The sequence below is a fragment of the Manacus vitellinus genome, unplaced genomic scaffold, assembly GCF_001715985.3.
Source record: "Manacus vitellinus isolate BGI_N305 unplaced genomic scaffold, ASM171598v3 scaffold_1_pilon, whole genome shotgun sequence".
Lineage (NCBI taxonomy): Eukaryota > Metazoa > Chordata > Aves > Passeriformes > Pipridae > Manacus > Manacus vitellinus.
In genome coordinates, this window is record NW_021939396.1 from 56,260,718 (window position 1) to 56,281,184 (window position 20,467).

The following is a 20,467-nucleotide window of genomic DNA, read 5'->3' on the forward strand; positions in this document are numbered from 1 at the left end:
CCTGCAGTGTACTTAATACTCTGTCACCCTGCAATTTTAATAAACTCTGTTAGTACTTAATATGTTGAGAAAGGAGTAGAGAATTGAAGAAACAGACATCTGGAATGTGGAGAGGCAGGGATATTGCTATTTCTAGTTACATGTATGGTTAATCATAATGAAAGGTTTTCACTTATGGTTATCACAGATATTAACAGGAGTGGATTTTAACTCTCTAAAATCATTACATTTAATTGCTAAATTTGCTTTAACTGCTTCAGGATGGCTATTTTTTCCCAAAACTCTCAAAAATCTAGCTCAAAATCTGCACATGAACACAAAGAACAGATATGAATTTTGCTTATAAGCAATGATAGCTCCTTTTATCCAACAGTCCTTCCTTCATGTATACATACATATACACGAGTGAAAGAATATACACATGTATGTTTAAACACTTTAGAAAGCCTGTTATCTGTAGGCTGAAGAAATAATGATGCTGTAAATCCTTAAATATATTCATCCTATATAAAATCATGATTTCTCATTTTTTATAAAAATAAAATCATATTCTTTACTGTCTGAAAGAGGGCCTTACAAAATCTACAGAATTATGTACAAAATAATTTCAGTAAGGCTAGAACTGATTCTTCGGCCTATCCTGCACATTTATCTGGCATTATATACCAAATGAGTGAGATCAGCACTTATAAGACATCTTCCCCACCATGTATGAAAATTCTCATTTTACTTTAGGAGTTAAAATATATATCTGTGCTTAGCCCTCACAAATGACAAGATAAGGACAACTGTAACACACTCACCGTATCCTTGGCTTGAGCCATCATTTCATGAGATAAGTGAAGCAAGCAAAGAACTGTGCTTTTCGTAACACCTTTTCCCATGAAGGACATGGCATTTCCCCCCCATTCAACATAAAACGATGAGATGACCTAGGAGTAGGGGTACAAATTCATGGCAGTTTTACTGTAAGCAGTATACAAAGAGAGTACAAACTGTCTTACACACTAAATCATAATTTAAACTCATGAAAAGATGACAGATTTTTAGCTGAATTATAAGAATTTCTTTATTTCTGAGTCATTCGGTCATGTGATCATTTCCCATACAGTTAAACTTCAGAAGATCTGTGGGTTTTATTTGCATATTCAAATGAAGAATGCAGTCAAGCTTAATAATAAGCACAAAATTGAAACAGAAACCCAGAAGTTTCTATTAATGGACCTGAAAGTCCATTTATTGTTCCCAGGGTTTCTTTTGCTGTTTGGAATTAAAAATAAAATTTCTTTTCAAAATTCTGTGTTCAAGGAAAAGGGTCATTTATATCTTTTATTGTGATTTGAATTGGAATAAATTTATCAGTTTTCTATATCAAATACTAAGAAACAGAAATAAAGGTCACTGGATCATAACGTAAAATAAACTCTCTGACCAAATATCTAGTCATACTTACTAAAATAAAAGGCATGTTCCTTTCAACAAAACATGCCCAAAAATACTTTTTAAAAAATAATAATCTAAAAACCTACACTTCTAGATTTATTTTTCTCCTCAAAACACAGCAATTTAAACCTCTACATTTTTGCTGTTGTTCTTTCTTCCAGTGTCCCATTTTGCCAAAATTCTTTTAAACCCACTTTGCCCCCTCCAGCTAAAAAAGAAATCTACATTTATTTTCATATTTGGGCCAAGTAAAACTGCATAACTCTTCTGCACACAAACCTTATGCATCACTAGTTGATTTCATTCCATATTTATTATTATTTTGTCCAACAATAATCTTTCTTTCGCATGACAACATCTATAACCTTGGTGCCATTTTTAGTGTAGACTTCAAGTCACAGAGTTCATCTAATCAAATAGGTCTAAAACATTTATTTCTTTTTACTCAAGAAATCTTGGAAAGTTAAGACTTACCCCTAAAACGCTGTATCTTTTTTTCATCACAAACATGATTATCATCTATATACTATTCTTCCAGACACTTATCTGGTTGCAATCCACATGATTCAGATTACAAATGAATTAAAACTACGTTAAAGCTTTTCAAGCTCCTACCAGGACAACAAATAGATTTTGGTATTTGAAACTGAAAACTTTTAAATGTACATTAACTTTCTGGTAAACAAACAGAAAGCGGGAACTATGCTTTTCCTATAGTTTTAAGAAGACTGGAATTTTCAAAATATATAATTTTAGGAGCAAAAACTAGTTGTCTACCACATCCATGGATTTAGGAAATTAATAAGAACACTGAAAACAAGAAAAAATTTTGGTCTCCCAACAACTGCAGGCTCTTTTCTGCTTTCTCTGTGTTAACAACCTATCTAATCAGTTACTGTTCCCCCAGACCACCTTTCATACATGGATCTTGCTTGTGGGAGATTATCTGGGATTTTTCCTCCTAGCATTTTAGTCATTAAAAACATCACTAATTTTTCATCTTGCTTTTAAGTCACTTGGTATTACCTCTTAAACCAGTGATGAAAGCACATATACTACAACTAACCTTCATAACTATAGATAAACATCACTCAATCTGGTCTCCATTCTTTTTGTATTTACTTGGCAGGAAAAAGCATCCTTCCCATACGTATTCCTAGTGGTGACATTTACTAAAAGTACATTGTAAAGAGTACAGTGCCATTAGTTACACAGTTCTTTACAAGCATTCAAATCCAAAGCTAAGTAAGAAGATAGGCTACTTACCTCAAGAAGACCTGTCAAATATTTCTTACAAATTGTGATAGGTTCAACTTCAGCAGAATATGTACTCCAGTCTGGAAGCGCTGTAACATGCACCATTCCTCGTAATGTTCTCTCCAATGAAGGAAGCCCATAAAAATGTGGTGCATCTGTTAGCCTTAAGCATTGAAGCAGCTTCAGAGCGAGCTCTGTTCTGAAACAGCCAGCAAGTTCCAAGCCCTCTCTGGTTTAATTGTAAAAAATCAGAAAAGATCAACCTTCAACATGAAGCTCATACAATGAATCATTTTGCAAGAGGTCAAGGCCTCATTCTTCTTACTGTTAGTCTGTGAGGCTCAGCATATCAATTAGTTAACATTGTGTTAAACAGAGAATAACAAGGAATTAAATTTGACATTTCTAGCTTCACCCAGGTTCTGAAAACAAAACATTGCATCTGATTACAACAGGGCTGCTTAACTAAAAAAAGACCAATGAGATACAACTCTCATTATTAAGGAGCATGTTAAATAAAGACTAAGAGATTGAGGGTGATGGATGACACAATGTGAAGAGTTGCAAAGCTCAGTAGTTACAGAATCGCAGAATATTCTGAGTTGCAACTCATATGCGAACAGCTTGTTACAACTATGTTTGTTCTGGTCCAAGAGACAAGTTTAAAAATATTTCCCACAAAATACAATAAATATAGAATTCAGAACACAAAAAATACAGGAGTGTAAGATATAATTAGCAGGGATTTCTCTAATACGCCCCTTTTACTGCTGTCAACATTTTTAGAAAACAACCACCTGGGAACAGCGAAGAAGGTAACAATTTGAAAGTATCTTCACAAACAGTTATCTTGTGGCACTTAAATAAATAAATATTATCTTAAGCTGAAATTTTAGTAGCTCTTAGAATACACTTGGATAGAGAGATTTAGCGTGGGAGAAGTTTTATGAGAAATTTGAATTAAAAATAATATAGCAATTTCTGTGTTTGCTTAATTGACAGAAAAAGGTTGGAATTTGATACTAAAAGTAGCTGTCCTAAATAAGCCAAAAAGGAGTTCAACAAATATAAACATTTCTTCATACTTCAAATATTTCAATATTTTACTTTGCTATGAATGCATGTTACAAAATCAATGAAGTTACCATTTGTTCATGCAAATTTCCAGCAGTGAAAAAGAAATAGCCTGTCTTCTCCATGCAATTAATTTAATTATCCAGTTGCTGAAAAGTGACCACTAGCATATACTCTTCCCAGTTTCCTAGTTAACTCCCTAATTTTCCTGTGAAAAGGACTACCTAATGTTGATCTTCACTTCAAGAAGTGTATATTACATTTTTACAGTTCAGAACAATTGAGTCATAATTATATTCAAATTGTGACCGAAATTCAGCAGCAACAGGTGTTATGATCCCCAGGCAGAATTACACAGGCAGGTCCATTTACACTGTACCTGTCAGTCACTGATGTGGAACAAACTAATAACATGTTGAAAAGACGGATGAGTTCCTTATCCAGTCGCTGCCTGACAGCCGTCTGTGTTTCATCTATTTCATCCCGCACTTGGGATTCTGGTCGCACCAGGAGACCCAAAAGGGATTTTGTCTTCTAAAAGAAACAAATAAAAATACAGTCACATAATGCATTGTTTAAACACTATTTTAATACCCGCATTAAAGCCATTTTTCTGCTGAACACTCGCAAATTGCACACATTATAAATCACAAATTCCATTATTATTTTACTAAGAAGTAACTCTGTAAAAAGCACAGTGAAAAATTCCTATAATTACTCATACCTTGAATCTTGAATCTACTAAATGCCATAACAGAATCCACTGTTAAGGTTTTTAAAATTTCCTGTCATTAAGCACAGTGTATTTTGAAGCATGACAGAAAACTCAAAGTTACATACAGAAATAACCTGCAACAAAAAAATAGATCCCCAAAAAAACAGAAAACACAATAGTAGCAATTTTAGTTCAGGTTGTATGTCTCAGTTGCTTGAAAGACTTTGTATCATATGGTTTTAAGATTTTATATTAACATATTGAATGGGCCATACTTAAAAAAATTTATAGGCTTCCCAACTACCAGTATAAATTAAAGTACCTGTAGTCTATAAGTAATTGAAATTAGGTCTGCTAGCACTTTTTCCTAAATGTTTGGATTGTGTTTTCAAATGGGAAAATGCAAGTGCAGGCAGACTATATTTAACATAGGATCCTTTTGTAAGACCATGAATGATCTTTCATGTAGGCAGGATGGCCTTGCTTTGTAAAGAACAGTACTTTACAAATTTCTAAAACTTCAGCCATTGTTTAATCCTTGGCATTTAACTATTGTTATTATACAGCAATACTAAATTATTATATTTCAACAATTATAATAAAAGTTGTTTTACATTGCTTTATGATGTTCTTTTCGTATTTGTTTCTACAATTTCCGATTTTACACTTCTTAAATGAACAGATCTCAAATATAAAGCACGGGAGTCAAGAAAAAAAATTCCATTCTTTAAATATTACACATGCATTTTACCTACAGCAATTAAAATATAACACTCATATAATACCTTCTTTGTGCTTATAAAATATTTTACTTAGACATATTATAACCATCTGAAGTCAGAACTTTATTGGCAAACACACTGAAAGCAAAAACCTCAGTCCTAACTTTCAGTTCTTGTTCTTAATGTGAGACAGATAATGTTCATTTATCTCTTTTTGCCAAACGGAAGGTTCCAACACAATCATATGGAACCTCATCCTTTCAGTTAAATAAATAATATATATGTAGCTATGTACCTAAGCATAATCTTACACAACTCTATATGTATGCAAGTATAGTTACATAGTCAATCAAATCATATAAATATATACAGCCCCATTCTTACATTTTTAAGCAATGATTTCAAGATCCACTTTAGATGGTCTGACTCCAGACTTGATTTCTGCTCTCTAAGTAATTTATTTAAAAATCTTAAAACATCTACTAAAAGTTTTTCATCCTCCACAGAAGCTGGAAGCACTTGTAGAAACCTGCAATGTAAATAAACATACTTTCATAGTTGCAGCACATTAAAAGAGATTTTAAAATCTCAGGCTAATAGAACTGAAGTCACCTGCAAATGTGAAATTATACTAATATATTATACATATAACATACTAAATATATCTAAATAATTTTACATAAAATATTGACTATATTAAATTATTATAATATTACTGTATTACTGTAATTCAAATTTTTATGTATCTTTTAAAATGTATTTACACATAGTAAACATGTAATTCTGTATAGTAAAAGGTCACAGACAGGAAAGAAAAGGTTAATTAGCTATTACATACAAGCATTTAATAATAATAGCAAAGCTTACCTACGCATTTTAAACAATCCTTATTTTAAACATATTTTAAATATTTGATGGTTTTGTGCACGTAAATTACAAATTCACGTAATTTTTGAGATTGGAAGGGACTTCTGGGGGTCACCTGGTCCTGCCACCCTGCTCATGAAGGAACACCTGCAGCTGGTTGCCCAGGACCATATCCAGGCACCTTTTGAGTAACTCCAAGGATGGAGACGCCACAACCTCTCTTTCGACCTGTGCCAGTGCTAGGTGACCTTCACAGTGAAAAAGTGTTTCCTGATGTCCAGCAGAAACCTGCTGTGCTTCAGTTTGTGGCCATTGCCTGAAAAGAGCCTGGTCTCATCTTCTTTCTAACTTCTTGTCTGGTACTTGTATACAGTGATAAGGTCCTCGCTCTGAGTCTTCTCCAGATTTATCAGTCCTAGCTCTCTCATCCTTTCCTATAGGAATGATCCAGTCTTCCATCATCTTTGTGGTTCTTCATTGGATTCTCTCCTCTATGTATTATCCATATGATTTTCTACTATACTGGGAAGTCCAAAACTGGATAGAGCACTCCAGATGTAGCCTCACCAGTATTGAACAGAGAGGAAGGATCACCTGCCTCAACCTGCTGCTGACACTCTTCCTAAAGTAGCCCAGCATACCACTTGCCTTCTTTGCTGCAAGGGCACATTGCTGGTTCACGTTCAGCTTGGTGTCTACAAGGACTCCCAGGTCCTTTTCCGCAAAGCTGCTTTCCAGTTTGGTGAACCCCAGCATATATATCAGCTCCAGAAATTTAAAATATGAAAAGTAGGAATTCTACCATTTTAGCATCACAATCTTTAACGGATATTTGTAGTCAATATGCTTACCTGCTTATTGCTTTTTGCCAAACAAAGCTCTTTAAAGTGGTTCCACAAGATCCAGAACTGCATTTTAAAGCAAGTCTATCATTCAGAATATAGAAACTAAGCCTAGTGACAGCAGTCCTAACATCCCCGTGGGATGCTGCCTGAATGATTGAATTAAGACAGTCTTGCAGTCCACAGTTTGTGTGAGATATTTTCAGTATAAGAATATCTTCTGGGGATAGTTTTAGCGAGTCTAAAAATCTGAAAAGGCATAGAGAAAAATTATTAAAAGTCATCATCTTTACAAACTGTTTCAGAGAGTGTTGACTCCTTCCCTTTCCTGTTTAAATGAGAAGACAAAACAGAAATTGCCTTAAAAATTTAATTTTGTTAACCAATTCTTTCTTCAAAAAAATTCCAACAACAAAAACACCAACACATTTAAATTCAAAAAATTACCCAAAAGGTACTATTTCCATTGTTTGTAACAAACTTTTTCTCCATGTTATTGCAAATGTTGGTCACTTGGGCTATTCTATTTTCCTATTTTCTTTTTAAGAAATTGCTTTGTTTTTGCAAGAGTGCACTTAAAATTAAAATGACTTATCAAATCAATAACTGCAGTTTCCAATGGCAGTTTTTTACTAATAAAACCTGTAGGACCCTTTAAAGGACACAAGCAAAACCTAAAAAAATGTGGAGATGGACAGAGATATAGATACAAGCATTTCAGTCCTATTAAATCAGGAATCTGCTGAGACATTGAGTTCTGTGTACAAAATAGTCTCAAAGAAAGAAACCATGCTCAATCAAGAGCTAACCAAAGGAAGAAAAAGAGAATTTTCTTCATTATCTACCCTAATTCTTAGTATTATCATTAAAAAAGAATAATTCTTTGAAATTTAAATCTTCAAGGAAAGAAAAATTCATGTAACTTGATAGTTGTGGACTATATAGCAGGGGAAGACAGGTGGCTTCCTAAAGAAACACAATAACTACAAGGAACAACAGCCACAGAAACCCATTTAAAATTGTTTGATATTAGCCTCACCATCAATAAATGTTCTAGACTTCATGAATAAATGCAATTTAGGTAAAACATTAGCTGTGACAACATATCTTCATCCTCTTGAGATGCGATCCTTTATGGATTGGGACAGCATTCTCAAACCAATAACAACTTGAAGTGCTGTTTGAAGTTAAAAACCTATTTAAACTTGATGGAACACTAATTTAATTGAAATATATTGGCATTTAAAATGAAAGATAAAATGACTCACGTTTCTGCTTCCTTCTCATAATCTATCAGTTGCAATAGGTTTTCAATCCCATGGTACCATGACAGATTCCAAGCCATTTTAAGCATATCTGACACAGGTTTCATAGCCAAGCACTCAGAAGACAATGGCACCACAACAGCATTAGGGCTAACTACATGATGAGCAGTGATCCTGACTGGGAGATGATACCTAAAAAAACACAAATAGAAATAATAATTTTTAAAAGTGGTTGGTGAAGGTTTTTTGGTTGCTTTTTTTAAATTAGAGCTAGTTTTTAAGCTTACAAATAAAGTTTTTGAAATTCCTTTTTCAGAAAAAAAAAGACTTGGAGAAAAAGCTCCATGTTTAAAAATGCTGACAACTTTTGATGTTAAATCCAAGGTTTCCCTTCATTCTCCCACCTCCATACTTCAGGAAGGACACCAAATGCAAAACAGCAAAGCAAACTGTAAAATAAACAAAGCCAACCAACCAACCAAAAAAAAAAAACCAGCCAAAAAAGCACCACCAACACATACCTTCTAACAACAGCAACAGGTAAACTGAAGGCAGGTATGCCAGTATCATTACTGGTTATGCCATCAGCCCTGCAAGAGATTAAGTCATAATTATTATGCTCTTTTTTTAAGATGTGATTTTCTCCTAATGCTACACTCATTATTTCCTTATTATTTGGATATAGATGTATTTTTCCCTTCAGATAGATCTTTAATCACCCATTGATGAATAATTTGTTTATTAAACAATGTTTCTTCATGTTTTTGCAATATTAACATAGTTCTTAGATCACACATATATGGAATACTCGTTGCAGGTCTGCTGTACATTAAAAACCTGCATGCTTGTTTCCTTTTTTTATTAGAAAAAAATATGCATTATAATTCTTTTCAGTATGTTTCATGTGTATGAATTCTGAAAACATATGTTTTTCTCACGTATATGCAAATTTTAAATAATAAAATATCATAAGCTGACATTTTTAAAGACAACTGCCACACTTAAAAGCCAAAGTAGATAGAAGAATTCTAATTAAGCTAAGTTAAAAAAAACATGACTACAGATAGTTATTTGATTTATGGAGTTTCTATTTATGGAAAAGATGGATTACAGACTAATAAGGGTTTTTTGAAAAATAAAGTAAACTTCGAATTCACACTGAAGTATTCATACTGCAAAAATATGCCATGTAGACCTAGACAGCATGTAACCCAAGTATTGAAACAATTTTGTTGGGACTACAAATATGTGATTTTGGATCTATAAAAGTTTGAGGCATAACTTGTTTGGAGATATACAAAACCTAATTTCAATTAAAACCTAGAAATTTGACTAGAGAATATGCTATTAAGTAACTGGTTTTCATACCATGTTTCTGTTCTTGCTACTTCATCAAACAACAGAAGACAAAGCAATACTGTAGTTTCGGTTAAAACAGCATGATCACTTTGGAGTATCAGGGAAACTGAATAAAATAAAGACAATTAAAAATGTGTTAGGAAAATGTTAACAATAATATATAGGACACTAGTTGAAAGCAACTGCTTTCTTCATTTTTTGCCAACATCTCAAGCAGATACCACAACATGGGTATCACTAGCACACAGCGATTTTTCTTCTAAATATTAGACTCTGAAGAGACCCAAAGTTCTTAAGAAGGTGTTTGGTTAAACATCTAACCATCTTTCCACACAGGTACTACAGTCAAAATACAATCCTTACCTCTGAATAGCAAAAGCAGTACAGTTGACTGCTGTGCTAGGGACAGGCGAATAACTGGATCAGCACACACAAGTTTGCGTAAGAGTGTCAGACATGGTAACACTATGGATTCCATAAGCTGCAGGAACAGAGAAAAAAAATAAATAGAGATAACTTTGAGTATAATCTACTATGAAGGGCTTAATACAAACTATCATGTCATTAACCAATATGTTCCATCATTTATAATAGAGAAGCTAGAACTTCCTTAGATAAGCACGTTTCATCCAGATGGTAATTGCATATTCATTGAAAAAAATTTTATTCACTTTTAGTTTTATTTTATTATTAATTGACAGTCATTTTATTGGTCTCCAGCTTCATAACACAATTATAACATTTGCTTTCAAATTATGTATTTTTAAGAAGGATATAAAAAACCCCTAAATATTTACAACCATGTAAGTTTATTCATTTTTTTAATGCAAATAATTTATTCTATCACATTCATTTTCTAGTCCCAGCCTCTCAGATCACAAGATCTAAGAATGGAAAGCAGTTTGCTAACAGTTAAAAGTCTCAGTGAATGACCAAAAATATGACCAAAGTCATGGCTTCTAAGAATGAGAAGACAGTATTCCTTTCGAAGTATCATTACTTTGCCCATGAGTTTCTGCCTTTAAAATTTGTTTTCTAAACTTCATCAACAAATACAGTTTAGTTTAATACTCAGTGAACAAAAACCTACTTATTTAGTATGGAAGGTCTTTTGCACAGCTATACATAAAGTCTTATTTTAAATGGTGCTTTTTCTGTCTACTACTTCTTTTATCCTTTTCTCGGTAGCCACTTTTCTAAGAACACATAAGATTTTTTTATTGGTTTTTTCTTCGTTATTGATTTTAGGATGAAATAAGAAAAAAATCATTTGAGGGGAGAACAATAATGTGGGGTAGATTCCCTCAGGATAGTGTTCTAACGTCACAGGCCCTGGAGAGTTGTTGGTTGAGCCCTCTCTGGACTAAATTAAAGTTTATAAAGGGATAACAATATTATTCTAAAGCTCATCCTAGACTCTTACTTGGTTATGAATGATCTGCTTAGGGCGATATATTTCCTACGCTTGTACTTCTGTAGTATTAAGTAATATCTACTCACTACCCAAACCAAAACAGTAGATGCATCACTGTTTATCTCTTTAAAGAAAGTAAGATACTAAAAAAGTGACATTAAAAAAAACCAAACATAGTAAAAAACCAGAGGAATCCAATATTTCAATTTTTTCAATCGTGTTTGAGTGATTTACAAAAGTACTTGTATAAAGCTATCATAAACTGGACAAGACATTCCTTTATGTTACAGGGAAAAAGTAATTTTAGCCACTGATCATCTAGGAAAAAAGAATTACCATTTCTGAAGAAGAATGCAATTTTTACTAGTTTGATCAGAAAAAGGAATTTTATTAAACATCAAGCAGTTCATTTCTCTTGTACATTTCTTGGAAAGGAATCATTACTACATAAAAAGTCTCATGGTTTCTTAAAAGAACTCAAGGTTTGGACTGCTGGACTGTGGTAACAATCCTATGCAAGCACACCAAGAAATACGCAAAAGGTTTATCCACAAAGTTAATTGAGCACCTTACAGACCAAATATGCTTGCATAAAATGATTTCAAAGAATGAATTCCAGAAAAAAATCAAGCATCAGATTAGACATATTACAAAAATGGAAAGCTCCATCGTCTACAGCAATTACACACTCAACTCTAAATAGGATCTTATCTTTTGAGACACTCCCTGGTGAGGTGATCTTCTACTGGTCAGAAAATTACTTATACCTGAAACTCAATATGACACATTTACAATAACATGTCATTTTAAATTATAATTTGCTTCAGAATTTAAATTTAGAGATTATGATATCTAACATAACACTTTTTTTTTTAAGGTCATTAAAATTTGGTTTTGGTCTGTACTGAGAAAGCTTCAGAGAAGTTCTGGTATGCTCCAGAACCACACTATACACAGTTCTCTAGCTAACTCTTCTCATAGGTAACTCTTCTCATAGGCAAACCAATCTTCTCTCATCAAGAGAATCTTAGCATTATCAGAAATAGAATAAAATATACATTGCAATTACAATTGTTACAATTTGTATTCAGTGCAGTATTAATGCACAAAAACTAGTGTTACAAGTGCAGAAAAAGGCAAAATCTACTACTGTCATGCTGCACAATGCCTGCAGAAGAACCTGCAACAGTAGTTTTACCTTGCCATCCACATGTACACACTCATTAAGGTAAGCCACTATCTTTTCTATCACACCCAACTTTTTCACAATTTCATGCATCTTGGTATCTATAGGAAAAACAAAAGATAGTAAGGATGACTGGTTCCGTACAAAGTTAATATTGAACTTCTTTTTGTAAGATCACAAAGTCTTGCTGTCGAGAACAAGTTTCCAAAATTGCCAATCAACAGTAGTACAGATCTCTACCAAGGCAGGTCTCCTTGAAGTCTTGTTATCTGGCTATAGTAGCCTCTTGAACACTAGATTCTTAAATATCTTACATAACTTCCTGTAAGTCTTTTATGTTCAAGAATTACAGTAATTCCCAGTGCAACTCAATTTCAGTCAAACGAAGATTTCACTTATCATATTTTAGAAGTGTTTAACAATTTAACATGGAACTGAAAATGGTATGAGAGTATTTTCCAGTGATACCACCCACCCTGAAGAGTACCTGGTTTATGAATACTCAACAACAAAAAAAGTATGTTATTTGAGTTGGTTGTGTTTGTTTTTAATAACTAAAAAGTGATCCTTCATATGACATATGTCCTGATAAAGCTGCATTTTTTCCTTTATAATTTCATCCTAAGCTTTGTTTCACATCTCAAAACTTTTTTCCTGACAAAAAAAGATGTTAATTTTAATATTATCTAAGATTTCACCTTCTCATGGTGAAAAACTTCTGTTCTATCATTAGAATTTAAACTCCTTAAAGAAAACATCCTTGAATCAGTTTGAGTACATAGAGTACAAACATTAAGGTTTGAAACTCTACAGTTGTGACGCTGCCTCGAGTGAAATAATGCTCTATGCAGGACTGCTTACTTGCATCTTAATTTGATCATATCTTCTTAATTCAATCATAACTTCTCCCCATGAGAGTAACACAACATAACTACAAAAAAACACCTGTGATTCTTCACTAAGTATAAAATCCCTTTAGTTAGCCTGCGTAATCTAAGAATTAACTTTCCTAATTAAAACACACCACCAACAAAAACATATATTATATAAATATATATGACTGTGTATCTGAGTTAACAATAGGAAAAAATTGGAAGCTTCATTAGTTCTGAGACAGATCAACAAACTGATGAATATTAAAAAGGAAAAGCAGAAAGTAAGCCCTTGCAGAGCTTACAGAATTCAGCTTAGTCCTCTACTACCCAAGGGAGCTGTTTTATTTAAATAAGATCTCTTATTCTTGAGGGCAACAATGACAAATAACTCTTTTTTTTTTTATTTCAATTGGTAGATCATCTACAACAGTGCTAATATTCTGGTCCAACAATATACATAAAAATTACAAAGAGTATCCTTAGCAGAAGCATACAGAAAATGTAGCAAAACTGCAAGTTCATGAATGACCATCACATGAATACAAATTTTCTGAAGAATTTTACCTTCTAAAATGACAGCAAGCTGCTCGGCTGCAGACTTCCGTAAAACTAGGTCAACAGCATCAGAAGTCAAGATATCATGCAGCTTTTCAACAGTTTCTGCCTAAAAGTAAAACTGTGTTAGATTTGTATCCAGTATGTTATCATGACACAAAGTAACCAGCCAAATTTCCTAACAGAAAGGAGAAAACAAAAATATTTAAATTCCTTATTAGAATGTATTTGATTAAATCCCACATGCATATAACAGCAATGGATTGATTAGGTTATCATCTTTTTGCAACAAATCTCTAATAATACCTGTGGAATATAGTTTCTAGTGCACAACAGATGCAGATTTATAACAAATAACACTTAATTTAAGTAGGACTACAGAAAGCTCAACACTACGCAGAAATGCTACATATGCTTCCAAGTCTGAAGGGAACTGAATTTTAATGGCAATAGTTAATAGGGTTAGAGAAATGGATGGTTAGGATGCAGGGAAAGAGTATAAATCAAGAGTACAATGAGCTGTCAGAATTTTTTTCAGAGGACAAGCATCTTAGCCTTTGTTTACATATTGTTAATCTGAAAGCGTTGAGGGTAAGTAAGGAAGGATAATGGAGGGGAGATGGCAAAAATGGAAAAACAAAAGAGAAATATAAGTTTTCCCATAGGTCAAATACTCATGATTTGCTTTTCACTTTGCAAAAGCAGCAATATTAAGAAAACACAGACCTAAGTTTCTAATCTGTTTTAGAGTATAACATATCAAAAATTATTTGTGCCTGTTTCTGTAAAAATATTGATTTTGTGGAGAAACCTCTATGTGAGAAAAAAAATCAGACTATCCATGCCCAATGAAATTGTTATAAAAAAAGCAGGCCTGTGTTCTTGGCACTCAAGTCTTCTCTGAAGAAAAGAAAAAAAGGAAGTATTTTTTTCTGATTGTTGCATAAGGTAGCATAAAAACTACTGTTAAAGTTCACACAGAAAGAATATAACAACGGATTTCTTTTTATAAAGCAGGCTGATTTGTATGAAATATTGCAAACTTCTGAAAGTTCAGTGACTAGGTAGGTAAAAGAGCTCATCAATGACACAAAATTTAGACAGAGTTTACTCACCTTAATTATTGACTCCTTTTTATCATCCAATTTTATCTCAATAGCTCTTTCTATAATAAATAAGTTTGAAATGCTGGAAAGTACATTACCATCCAGACATGGGCGTTTCAGGTTTGCCCCTTCTTCATTCAAAAGATGGAATGCTAAATGTTTAGATGCTACAGAACGAACCCTAAATGAGTAAATAATTAAAATAAATATATAAATAATATATAAATATATAAATAATATATAAATATATACTGGAGAACTTTGGTTGTATAGTTAGAAATTAATTAGTTTATAAAATTAATGGAGGGGAGGGAAAGTAATCACCCAACTTAATATTGATCAACCTTTCAAATCAACCCACTGCATAACAATTAGTTGCTTTTTTAAGAGAAGACGTTGTTGTCATCAGCATTAGAAGACATGCTGAAATGCTACATTACTTACAACTGCTTTTTTGAGAAGAGAAGGCGCAGAGCAGCCTGTAGTCTCGTAGTTCTAGGGAGAGTACCCTCTCCTTTGTCAGAGGTTGTTTCACTCAAAGAGAGGATGCAGTTACCTAAAGTATCTTTTGTGTCAGCATAACCCTAAGGAAAACAACAAACAAAAATTTCCAAAATTAAAAAAAAAATCCACTTACTAACTTAGCAAATTAGACAAGGTAATTCCCTTTTCAGAGGTTAAGGGAAGGTGGAGAAGAAACAATACCCAGAAAAAAATATTAGGAAAGTATTCAAATTCTGCAGATTAATATTCCTCTCTGCAAACAGTTTTAAAATTAATAAATGATTCTGTCCACAAACAAAAATAAAAATTTCTTTATGTGCCCCAGAGGTACTTTGACCTGAAGTTTTACTCTTCAGTATATTAACATGATGCTGCTCAGTAAGGTCAGTTTCCATTTCAATAAACAGAATTCAGTCCCTACAAGAAAGTTACTTCAAAACATTAAATTCTATCTATCTACAGATCTCTGTCAAAGCATTTTCACAGACAAACAGTCAAACCACAATCACTTATGTCAAGCAATGATACTGCAAACCTTTTAAAATTAAAGTACAATGCATTTTATATGCACTGGGTAAACATAGGCCTTTGGTATGCGCTACTCAAATATCTATCGTACGTAGCCACTATAGGTTATAGAATAGAGGGAAATTCTACTCACAAAAATCTCTCACATTTAGCCTACAGCTTATATTAAATCAATCCCCACTTATTTAATCTTGAATATTAATCATATGTTGGATATACACACAGATATAACACAGAAAAGCTAAAATTACTAGTTGAGAAAGCTCTGAAGTAACCTTTCTCTCATCACTTTAAAGTTCTCAGTCTGTTTCCTCTGCATACTTTTCTGTCTGAGCCAACTACTTCAGGGCCCATGCTATTTGTAATTTCTCCCCATTTTTGCCTTGATTTTGTGCAGTTTGAGTAAAGGCTTAAGGTATACAAGCAGTTTTTTCAACTTATGGCAACTGAGGTGCAGGCAACTAATGAATACATAGCAGTGAAACAATTAAGTATCTATAATTATCAAGAGTGATATTCCTGGAGAAAACAAAGACAAAATGCATACTTGGATGTATTAGCTAAGTTAAATAAAAGACAGAAATATGGTAAAATAACAGGTACATGCAGCAAAATATCTAATCTGGAAGACTATGGGCAGATCACAAAAGGGAAATTTCAAGAACTAGAGAAAAAACAGTAAAGAATTCAGATGGAGCAATTAGGCTGAAAATCAAAGTAAGAAAAGCAAAAGTTCTCATTATATTAAGCTGAGAGTAAAGATAATGAAAATAAAATTTGCACATTATTGGAGATATGAAAACTACGGTCTAAAGATAATAGCAAATGCTGATACTTCTATAATACTGGAAGCAAAGAAATGAAGAACAAATATCAAAATATACTGAAAATACATCTTAAATCTATTGCTATTTTTTGATTGTGTATTTAATTGGAAAACTGTATCATTATCAGAGAGAAGTTACAATTTTCAAATTTAAGATATGTGATTAATAATTATTAACTCATTTTAAAAAGCATGAATGTCTATATTTGGATTTTAGTCTATACTTGGATTATCCACTCATATCTTCAAACCATTTAAGTTCCAGTCAGTACTTCCTCATTTGTACAACATTCCAAATTTCATATTATAGTAACACCAGACTAAAATTTGTCTACGAATTCAATGTACTAACTCTGACTGATATTAGGACCCCTATAAAACACTTCTCCATTTGACATCAGATAAAACAAGTCTGTAGGTATGCTACTGTTAATCTATTTTCCATCTCCTACTTCTGTCTGTTATTTGACATGATCTACACGATTTCATACATCAAATTCAGATTAAAGCATTTAGAAGTACCTGTAAAACAGGAATGACAGGACAGAGGGCCTCAATAAACTTGCTCCAAGTCAATACTGCCATTATTAACCGTCCTTGTAATAAATGTATCAGAATGGCCTTGGCTGTTGAGTTCACCTGCTCAATAACAAAAAAAAACCAAACCACTAATGTAATTTTCAATGTGTCTAAGTCAGTTAGTTAAAGCTGTAATTGAGAATGTTATACAAAAAGTCGCAAAGACAAAACATTGTTTCTGCAGAATGTTACTTTTAAATTGCCAGTTACACATTACAACATTACACATCACACATTACAACATTAAGTTGTTCGAAAAGCCTCTCAGAGGAAACACACAAAATAGTTCTGCCTAAATAGCACCCAGTCATTTTCCCCTTAGAACTCTGGTTTGTCTTTTCTGAAATAAAGTAAATCATTACTTAAACTCATACACCTATTGGTCCCTCTATCCTGCAGGTAAAACAAATTCTGTTTCTTTTCTTTCCTGATCCTGCCTTTCTCAGGCATTTTATTCCCAGTCTATGATATGCATCTGAAGATACAGGAAGAAGAGAGATTTAAAGCCTCTTATGTGGTCATTTCACTTTCTTGAGACAAACAGTCAAACTGAGAAGGCTACCAAATATTTCAAATTGTAAAAAATTCATCTGAAGCTATTTATCAAAAAGGAAAAAAGGTGTACGATACAGTAATTATACTGTATTCATGTACACAGCATATAATCTATACAGTAAGCAATATTGGAGTATTTACAAGGAAAAATTATTACTGCAGTGGGAACAGAGGGGAAAAAGCCAGCTTCTCACAAGTTGCTCTTCCTTACATAGTGTAAAAACAGAGCCAAAATCCTGCATTTTATGCCCCAGCTAAAAATCATCTCACCCCAGCCAATAAGGACAGTCTTTGATAATATGACTCTAGCCTAACTTTTAAATAGAGGTTGGCTTTATAAAATCATAAGGCAAATCTTAAGACCGACCCTGGAATACAAGGTTCTTCTCAATTTTTTCTCATTGTGACATGCCTGAAAGATTCAACCGATGCGTTATGAAAACTTAAGAAGCAGATATGCATCGAAGAAGTAAAAAAAAAAAAGCTTGGATATGATCTTCATTATCTGTTTTGTAAGAAGTATAATAAAAATGCATTATAAGGTTATAAAGAGAACAAAAAGTGATATTTTTGTAAATATGCATTCTTTGATCTTTTTAAATTCATTATCCAATATCAACTGAAATCCATTTCTTATGCTTGACCAACCACTAAGAGAAAACTGTCAGTCTTTTCCATATGGTATCCAATGGGGTAGTCAAAATAAATTACTTCCTTGCAAAAGATAAATTACACACAAAGTATAAACACATAGCACATTACTAAAGATATTTTACTTCCCCTTTTAAAATGCTCAGATCTAAAAAAATAACTTCTAAATGGAATTGTGCACAGTACTGTGTTTAAAAAAATATCATTCCAGGAGAGAAGCTGAAAATAAATAAATAATTTGTTAGTCAATGTTCTTTCCCTCTGACTGTAGGAACATTACAGATCAGCCATAAAGGAGTTACAAAGAAGCTAGGTAATTTTTTCTTCCTCTCACAACTCCCTACTTAGCTCTATATGTGAGCTAGGAAATAATGAACACTTGTTAAGCAGTCGTGCATATAAACGAACCCAACAGAAATTTGGTCCTATTCTATAATATTATAAAACATTTTTATAATAGTCAGGTAATTATATTAAAACACAGATGTGCTTGTAGTGATGAAATACAAGTTTATAGCAAAGACATTGCAGATTTAAAGTGTCTTTTTGTTCCTCAACCAACTCAGAGGTCACCCCACTTTTACAGAGACTTGAGACTTCAAAGTTTGTGTCTCCCATAAATGTAAAGCAGCATACATACTATTTCATCATATGCATTTTATTAGGGCCCAATATATCACAGGAAAAGATGAACAAAAACAATATTTTATTTCATTTTCATCAGTCTTTATTACAGTTAATAGCATCCTATACCTATAATCTTGTCTCTGAATTCATCACAAAAAAACCCCAAAACTTTCAATTTACTACAATTTCACTATTTGCATAGCTTTTCTATAGCTTTTCCATATACAAAACCCCATATTTAGTCAAAACTTCATGTAAGCCTCAGACCACTGTGGAGAATATCAACACCTTCTTTGCATGCACATCAACTTATAAATACAGCTACTAAACACAGTACCTCATTCTTATCATCCTGAAGGCCAAATGTACAGATTTCATATAATACTTTAGGATGTAGAAGAAAATGTACTCCATGGCAGACTGAAGGCACAGGCTTCGCAATATTATGAATACCTAAACAGTCCTTCAGTAAAAATAAGGTCAGTCAGTTTAAAAATTCAAGACAATCTCCAGTACTACATCTTGTTTTATAAACTGCCAGAAGTTGTCATGCAGTGAAAGGTTTTTTCCATGCACTTTGGATGACTAGTTCTGAAAGTTAAACTTTACAGCCCTGGAAGGAACTATCTTTAAAGATCACTAACTGAAAATTCCTATTATTACACAGGACTAAGAAACAGAAAATAATTTTGTTCCTGCTTTAAATAATAGTGAAAATAAATTAGAAAAACTGTATATGTTGTTTGGCCTTACATTAAAATAAGGAAAACCTAAAACAGGCAGGTAAAAATCTCACAAAAACAGACAAGTGTCATTCAGTGGAGATAAAGAGTTTTCTTTCTGAAAGACTAGCTCCACCATATTTGTACATTACTGAATTGTGCTATAAGCACACTAAGTATAGATGATGTCCATTACAGAAAACAAAAATTACAGGGAAGTATTATAACAAAATACAAAAGTGAATTTTGTGAGCCATGATTACTGAATACCTAAAATGACCTGATGAATATGACATTGCCATTCTCAACACAGAGTACAGCCATACTTCTAGGAAGTTTACACCCTATTCCTTGGACTATCATTACAAAAAACTAAGGCAGTGACAAAATACCCATATAAAACAAAATCAAGACACACATAAACCCTCTCCAGGTACACAAAGAACCCCAAAAAGAACCCCAAAAAATCAAAGAAAACAAACCAAAAAACCAAAAAATCAAGCAGTACATAAAAGGATTTACATGTTCTTAAACCCAAACTTGATACATATACAAATCTGAACAAAAAAAAAAAATCAAAGAGAAATGAAAAATTCCTGTGAAGGGAATCAAATCTGTCCTTGAAAAATGGGCCCATGTGAACCTCATGAAGTTCAACATGGACAAGTGCAAGGTCCTGCCTCTGCACTGGGGCCATCCCCAATATCAAATACAGACTGGGGGATGAACAGATTTAAAGCAGCCCTGGTGAGAAGAATTTGGGGGTACTGGTGGATGAAAAGTTGGGGAAGCTGA

The 20,467-nt window shown here is 33.0% G+C and overlaps 1 protein-coding gene across 2 annotated transcripts in view; it reads right to left on the reverse strand.

Moving 5' to 3' along the window:
- The window catches only part of RTTN (rotatin), a 79,110-nt gene that overhangs the window by 39,401 nt on the left and 19,242 nt on the right, over positions 1 to 20,467 (reverse strand). For both annotated transcript variants that reach the window (XM_018082027.2, XM_018082016.2), the window contains exons 15-29: positions 19,288 to 19,413; positions 17,061 to 17,177; positions 15,125 to 15,264; positions 14,690 to 14,861; positions 13,584 to 13,683; positions 12,157 to 12,245; positions 9,908 to 10,025; positions 9,554 to 9,650; positions 8,707 to 8,775; positions 8,189 to 8,377; positions 6,930 to 7,169; positions 5,596 to 5,740; positions 4,154 to 4,308; positions 2,710 to 2,929; positions 804 to 932 (exon numbers count right to left, since the gene is read on the reverse strand). In XM_018082027.2, the coding sequence (XP_017937516.1) occupies positions 804 to 932; positions 2,710 to 2,929; positions 4,154 to 4,308; positions 5,596 to 5,740; positions 6,930 to 7,169; positions 8,189 to 8,377; positions 8,707 to 8,775; positions 9,554 to 9,650; positions 9,908 to 10,025; positions 12,157 to 12,245; positions 13,584 to 13,683; positions 14,690 to 14,861; positions 15,125 to 15,264; positions 17,061 to 17,177; positions 19,288 to 19,413 (2,106 nt within the window). The remainder of the gene's footprint in view (positions 1 to 803; positions 933 to 2,709; positions 2,930 to 4,153; positions 4,309 to 5,595; positions 5,741 to 6,929; positions 7,170 to 8,188; positions 8,378 to 8,706; positions 8,776 to 9,553; positions 9,651 to 9,907; positions 10,026 to 12,156; positions 12,246 to 13,583; positions 13,684 to 14,689; positions 14,862 to 15,124; positions 15,265 to 17,060; positions 17,178 to 19,287; positions 19,414 to 20,467) is intronic.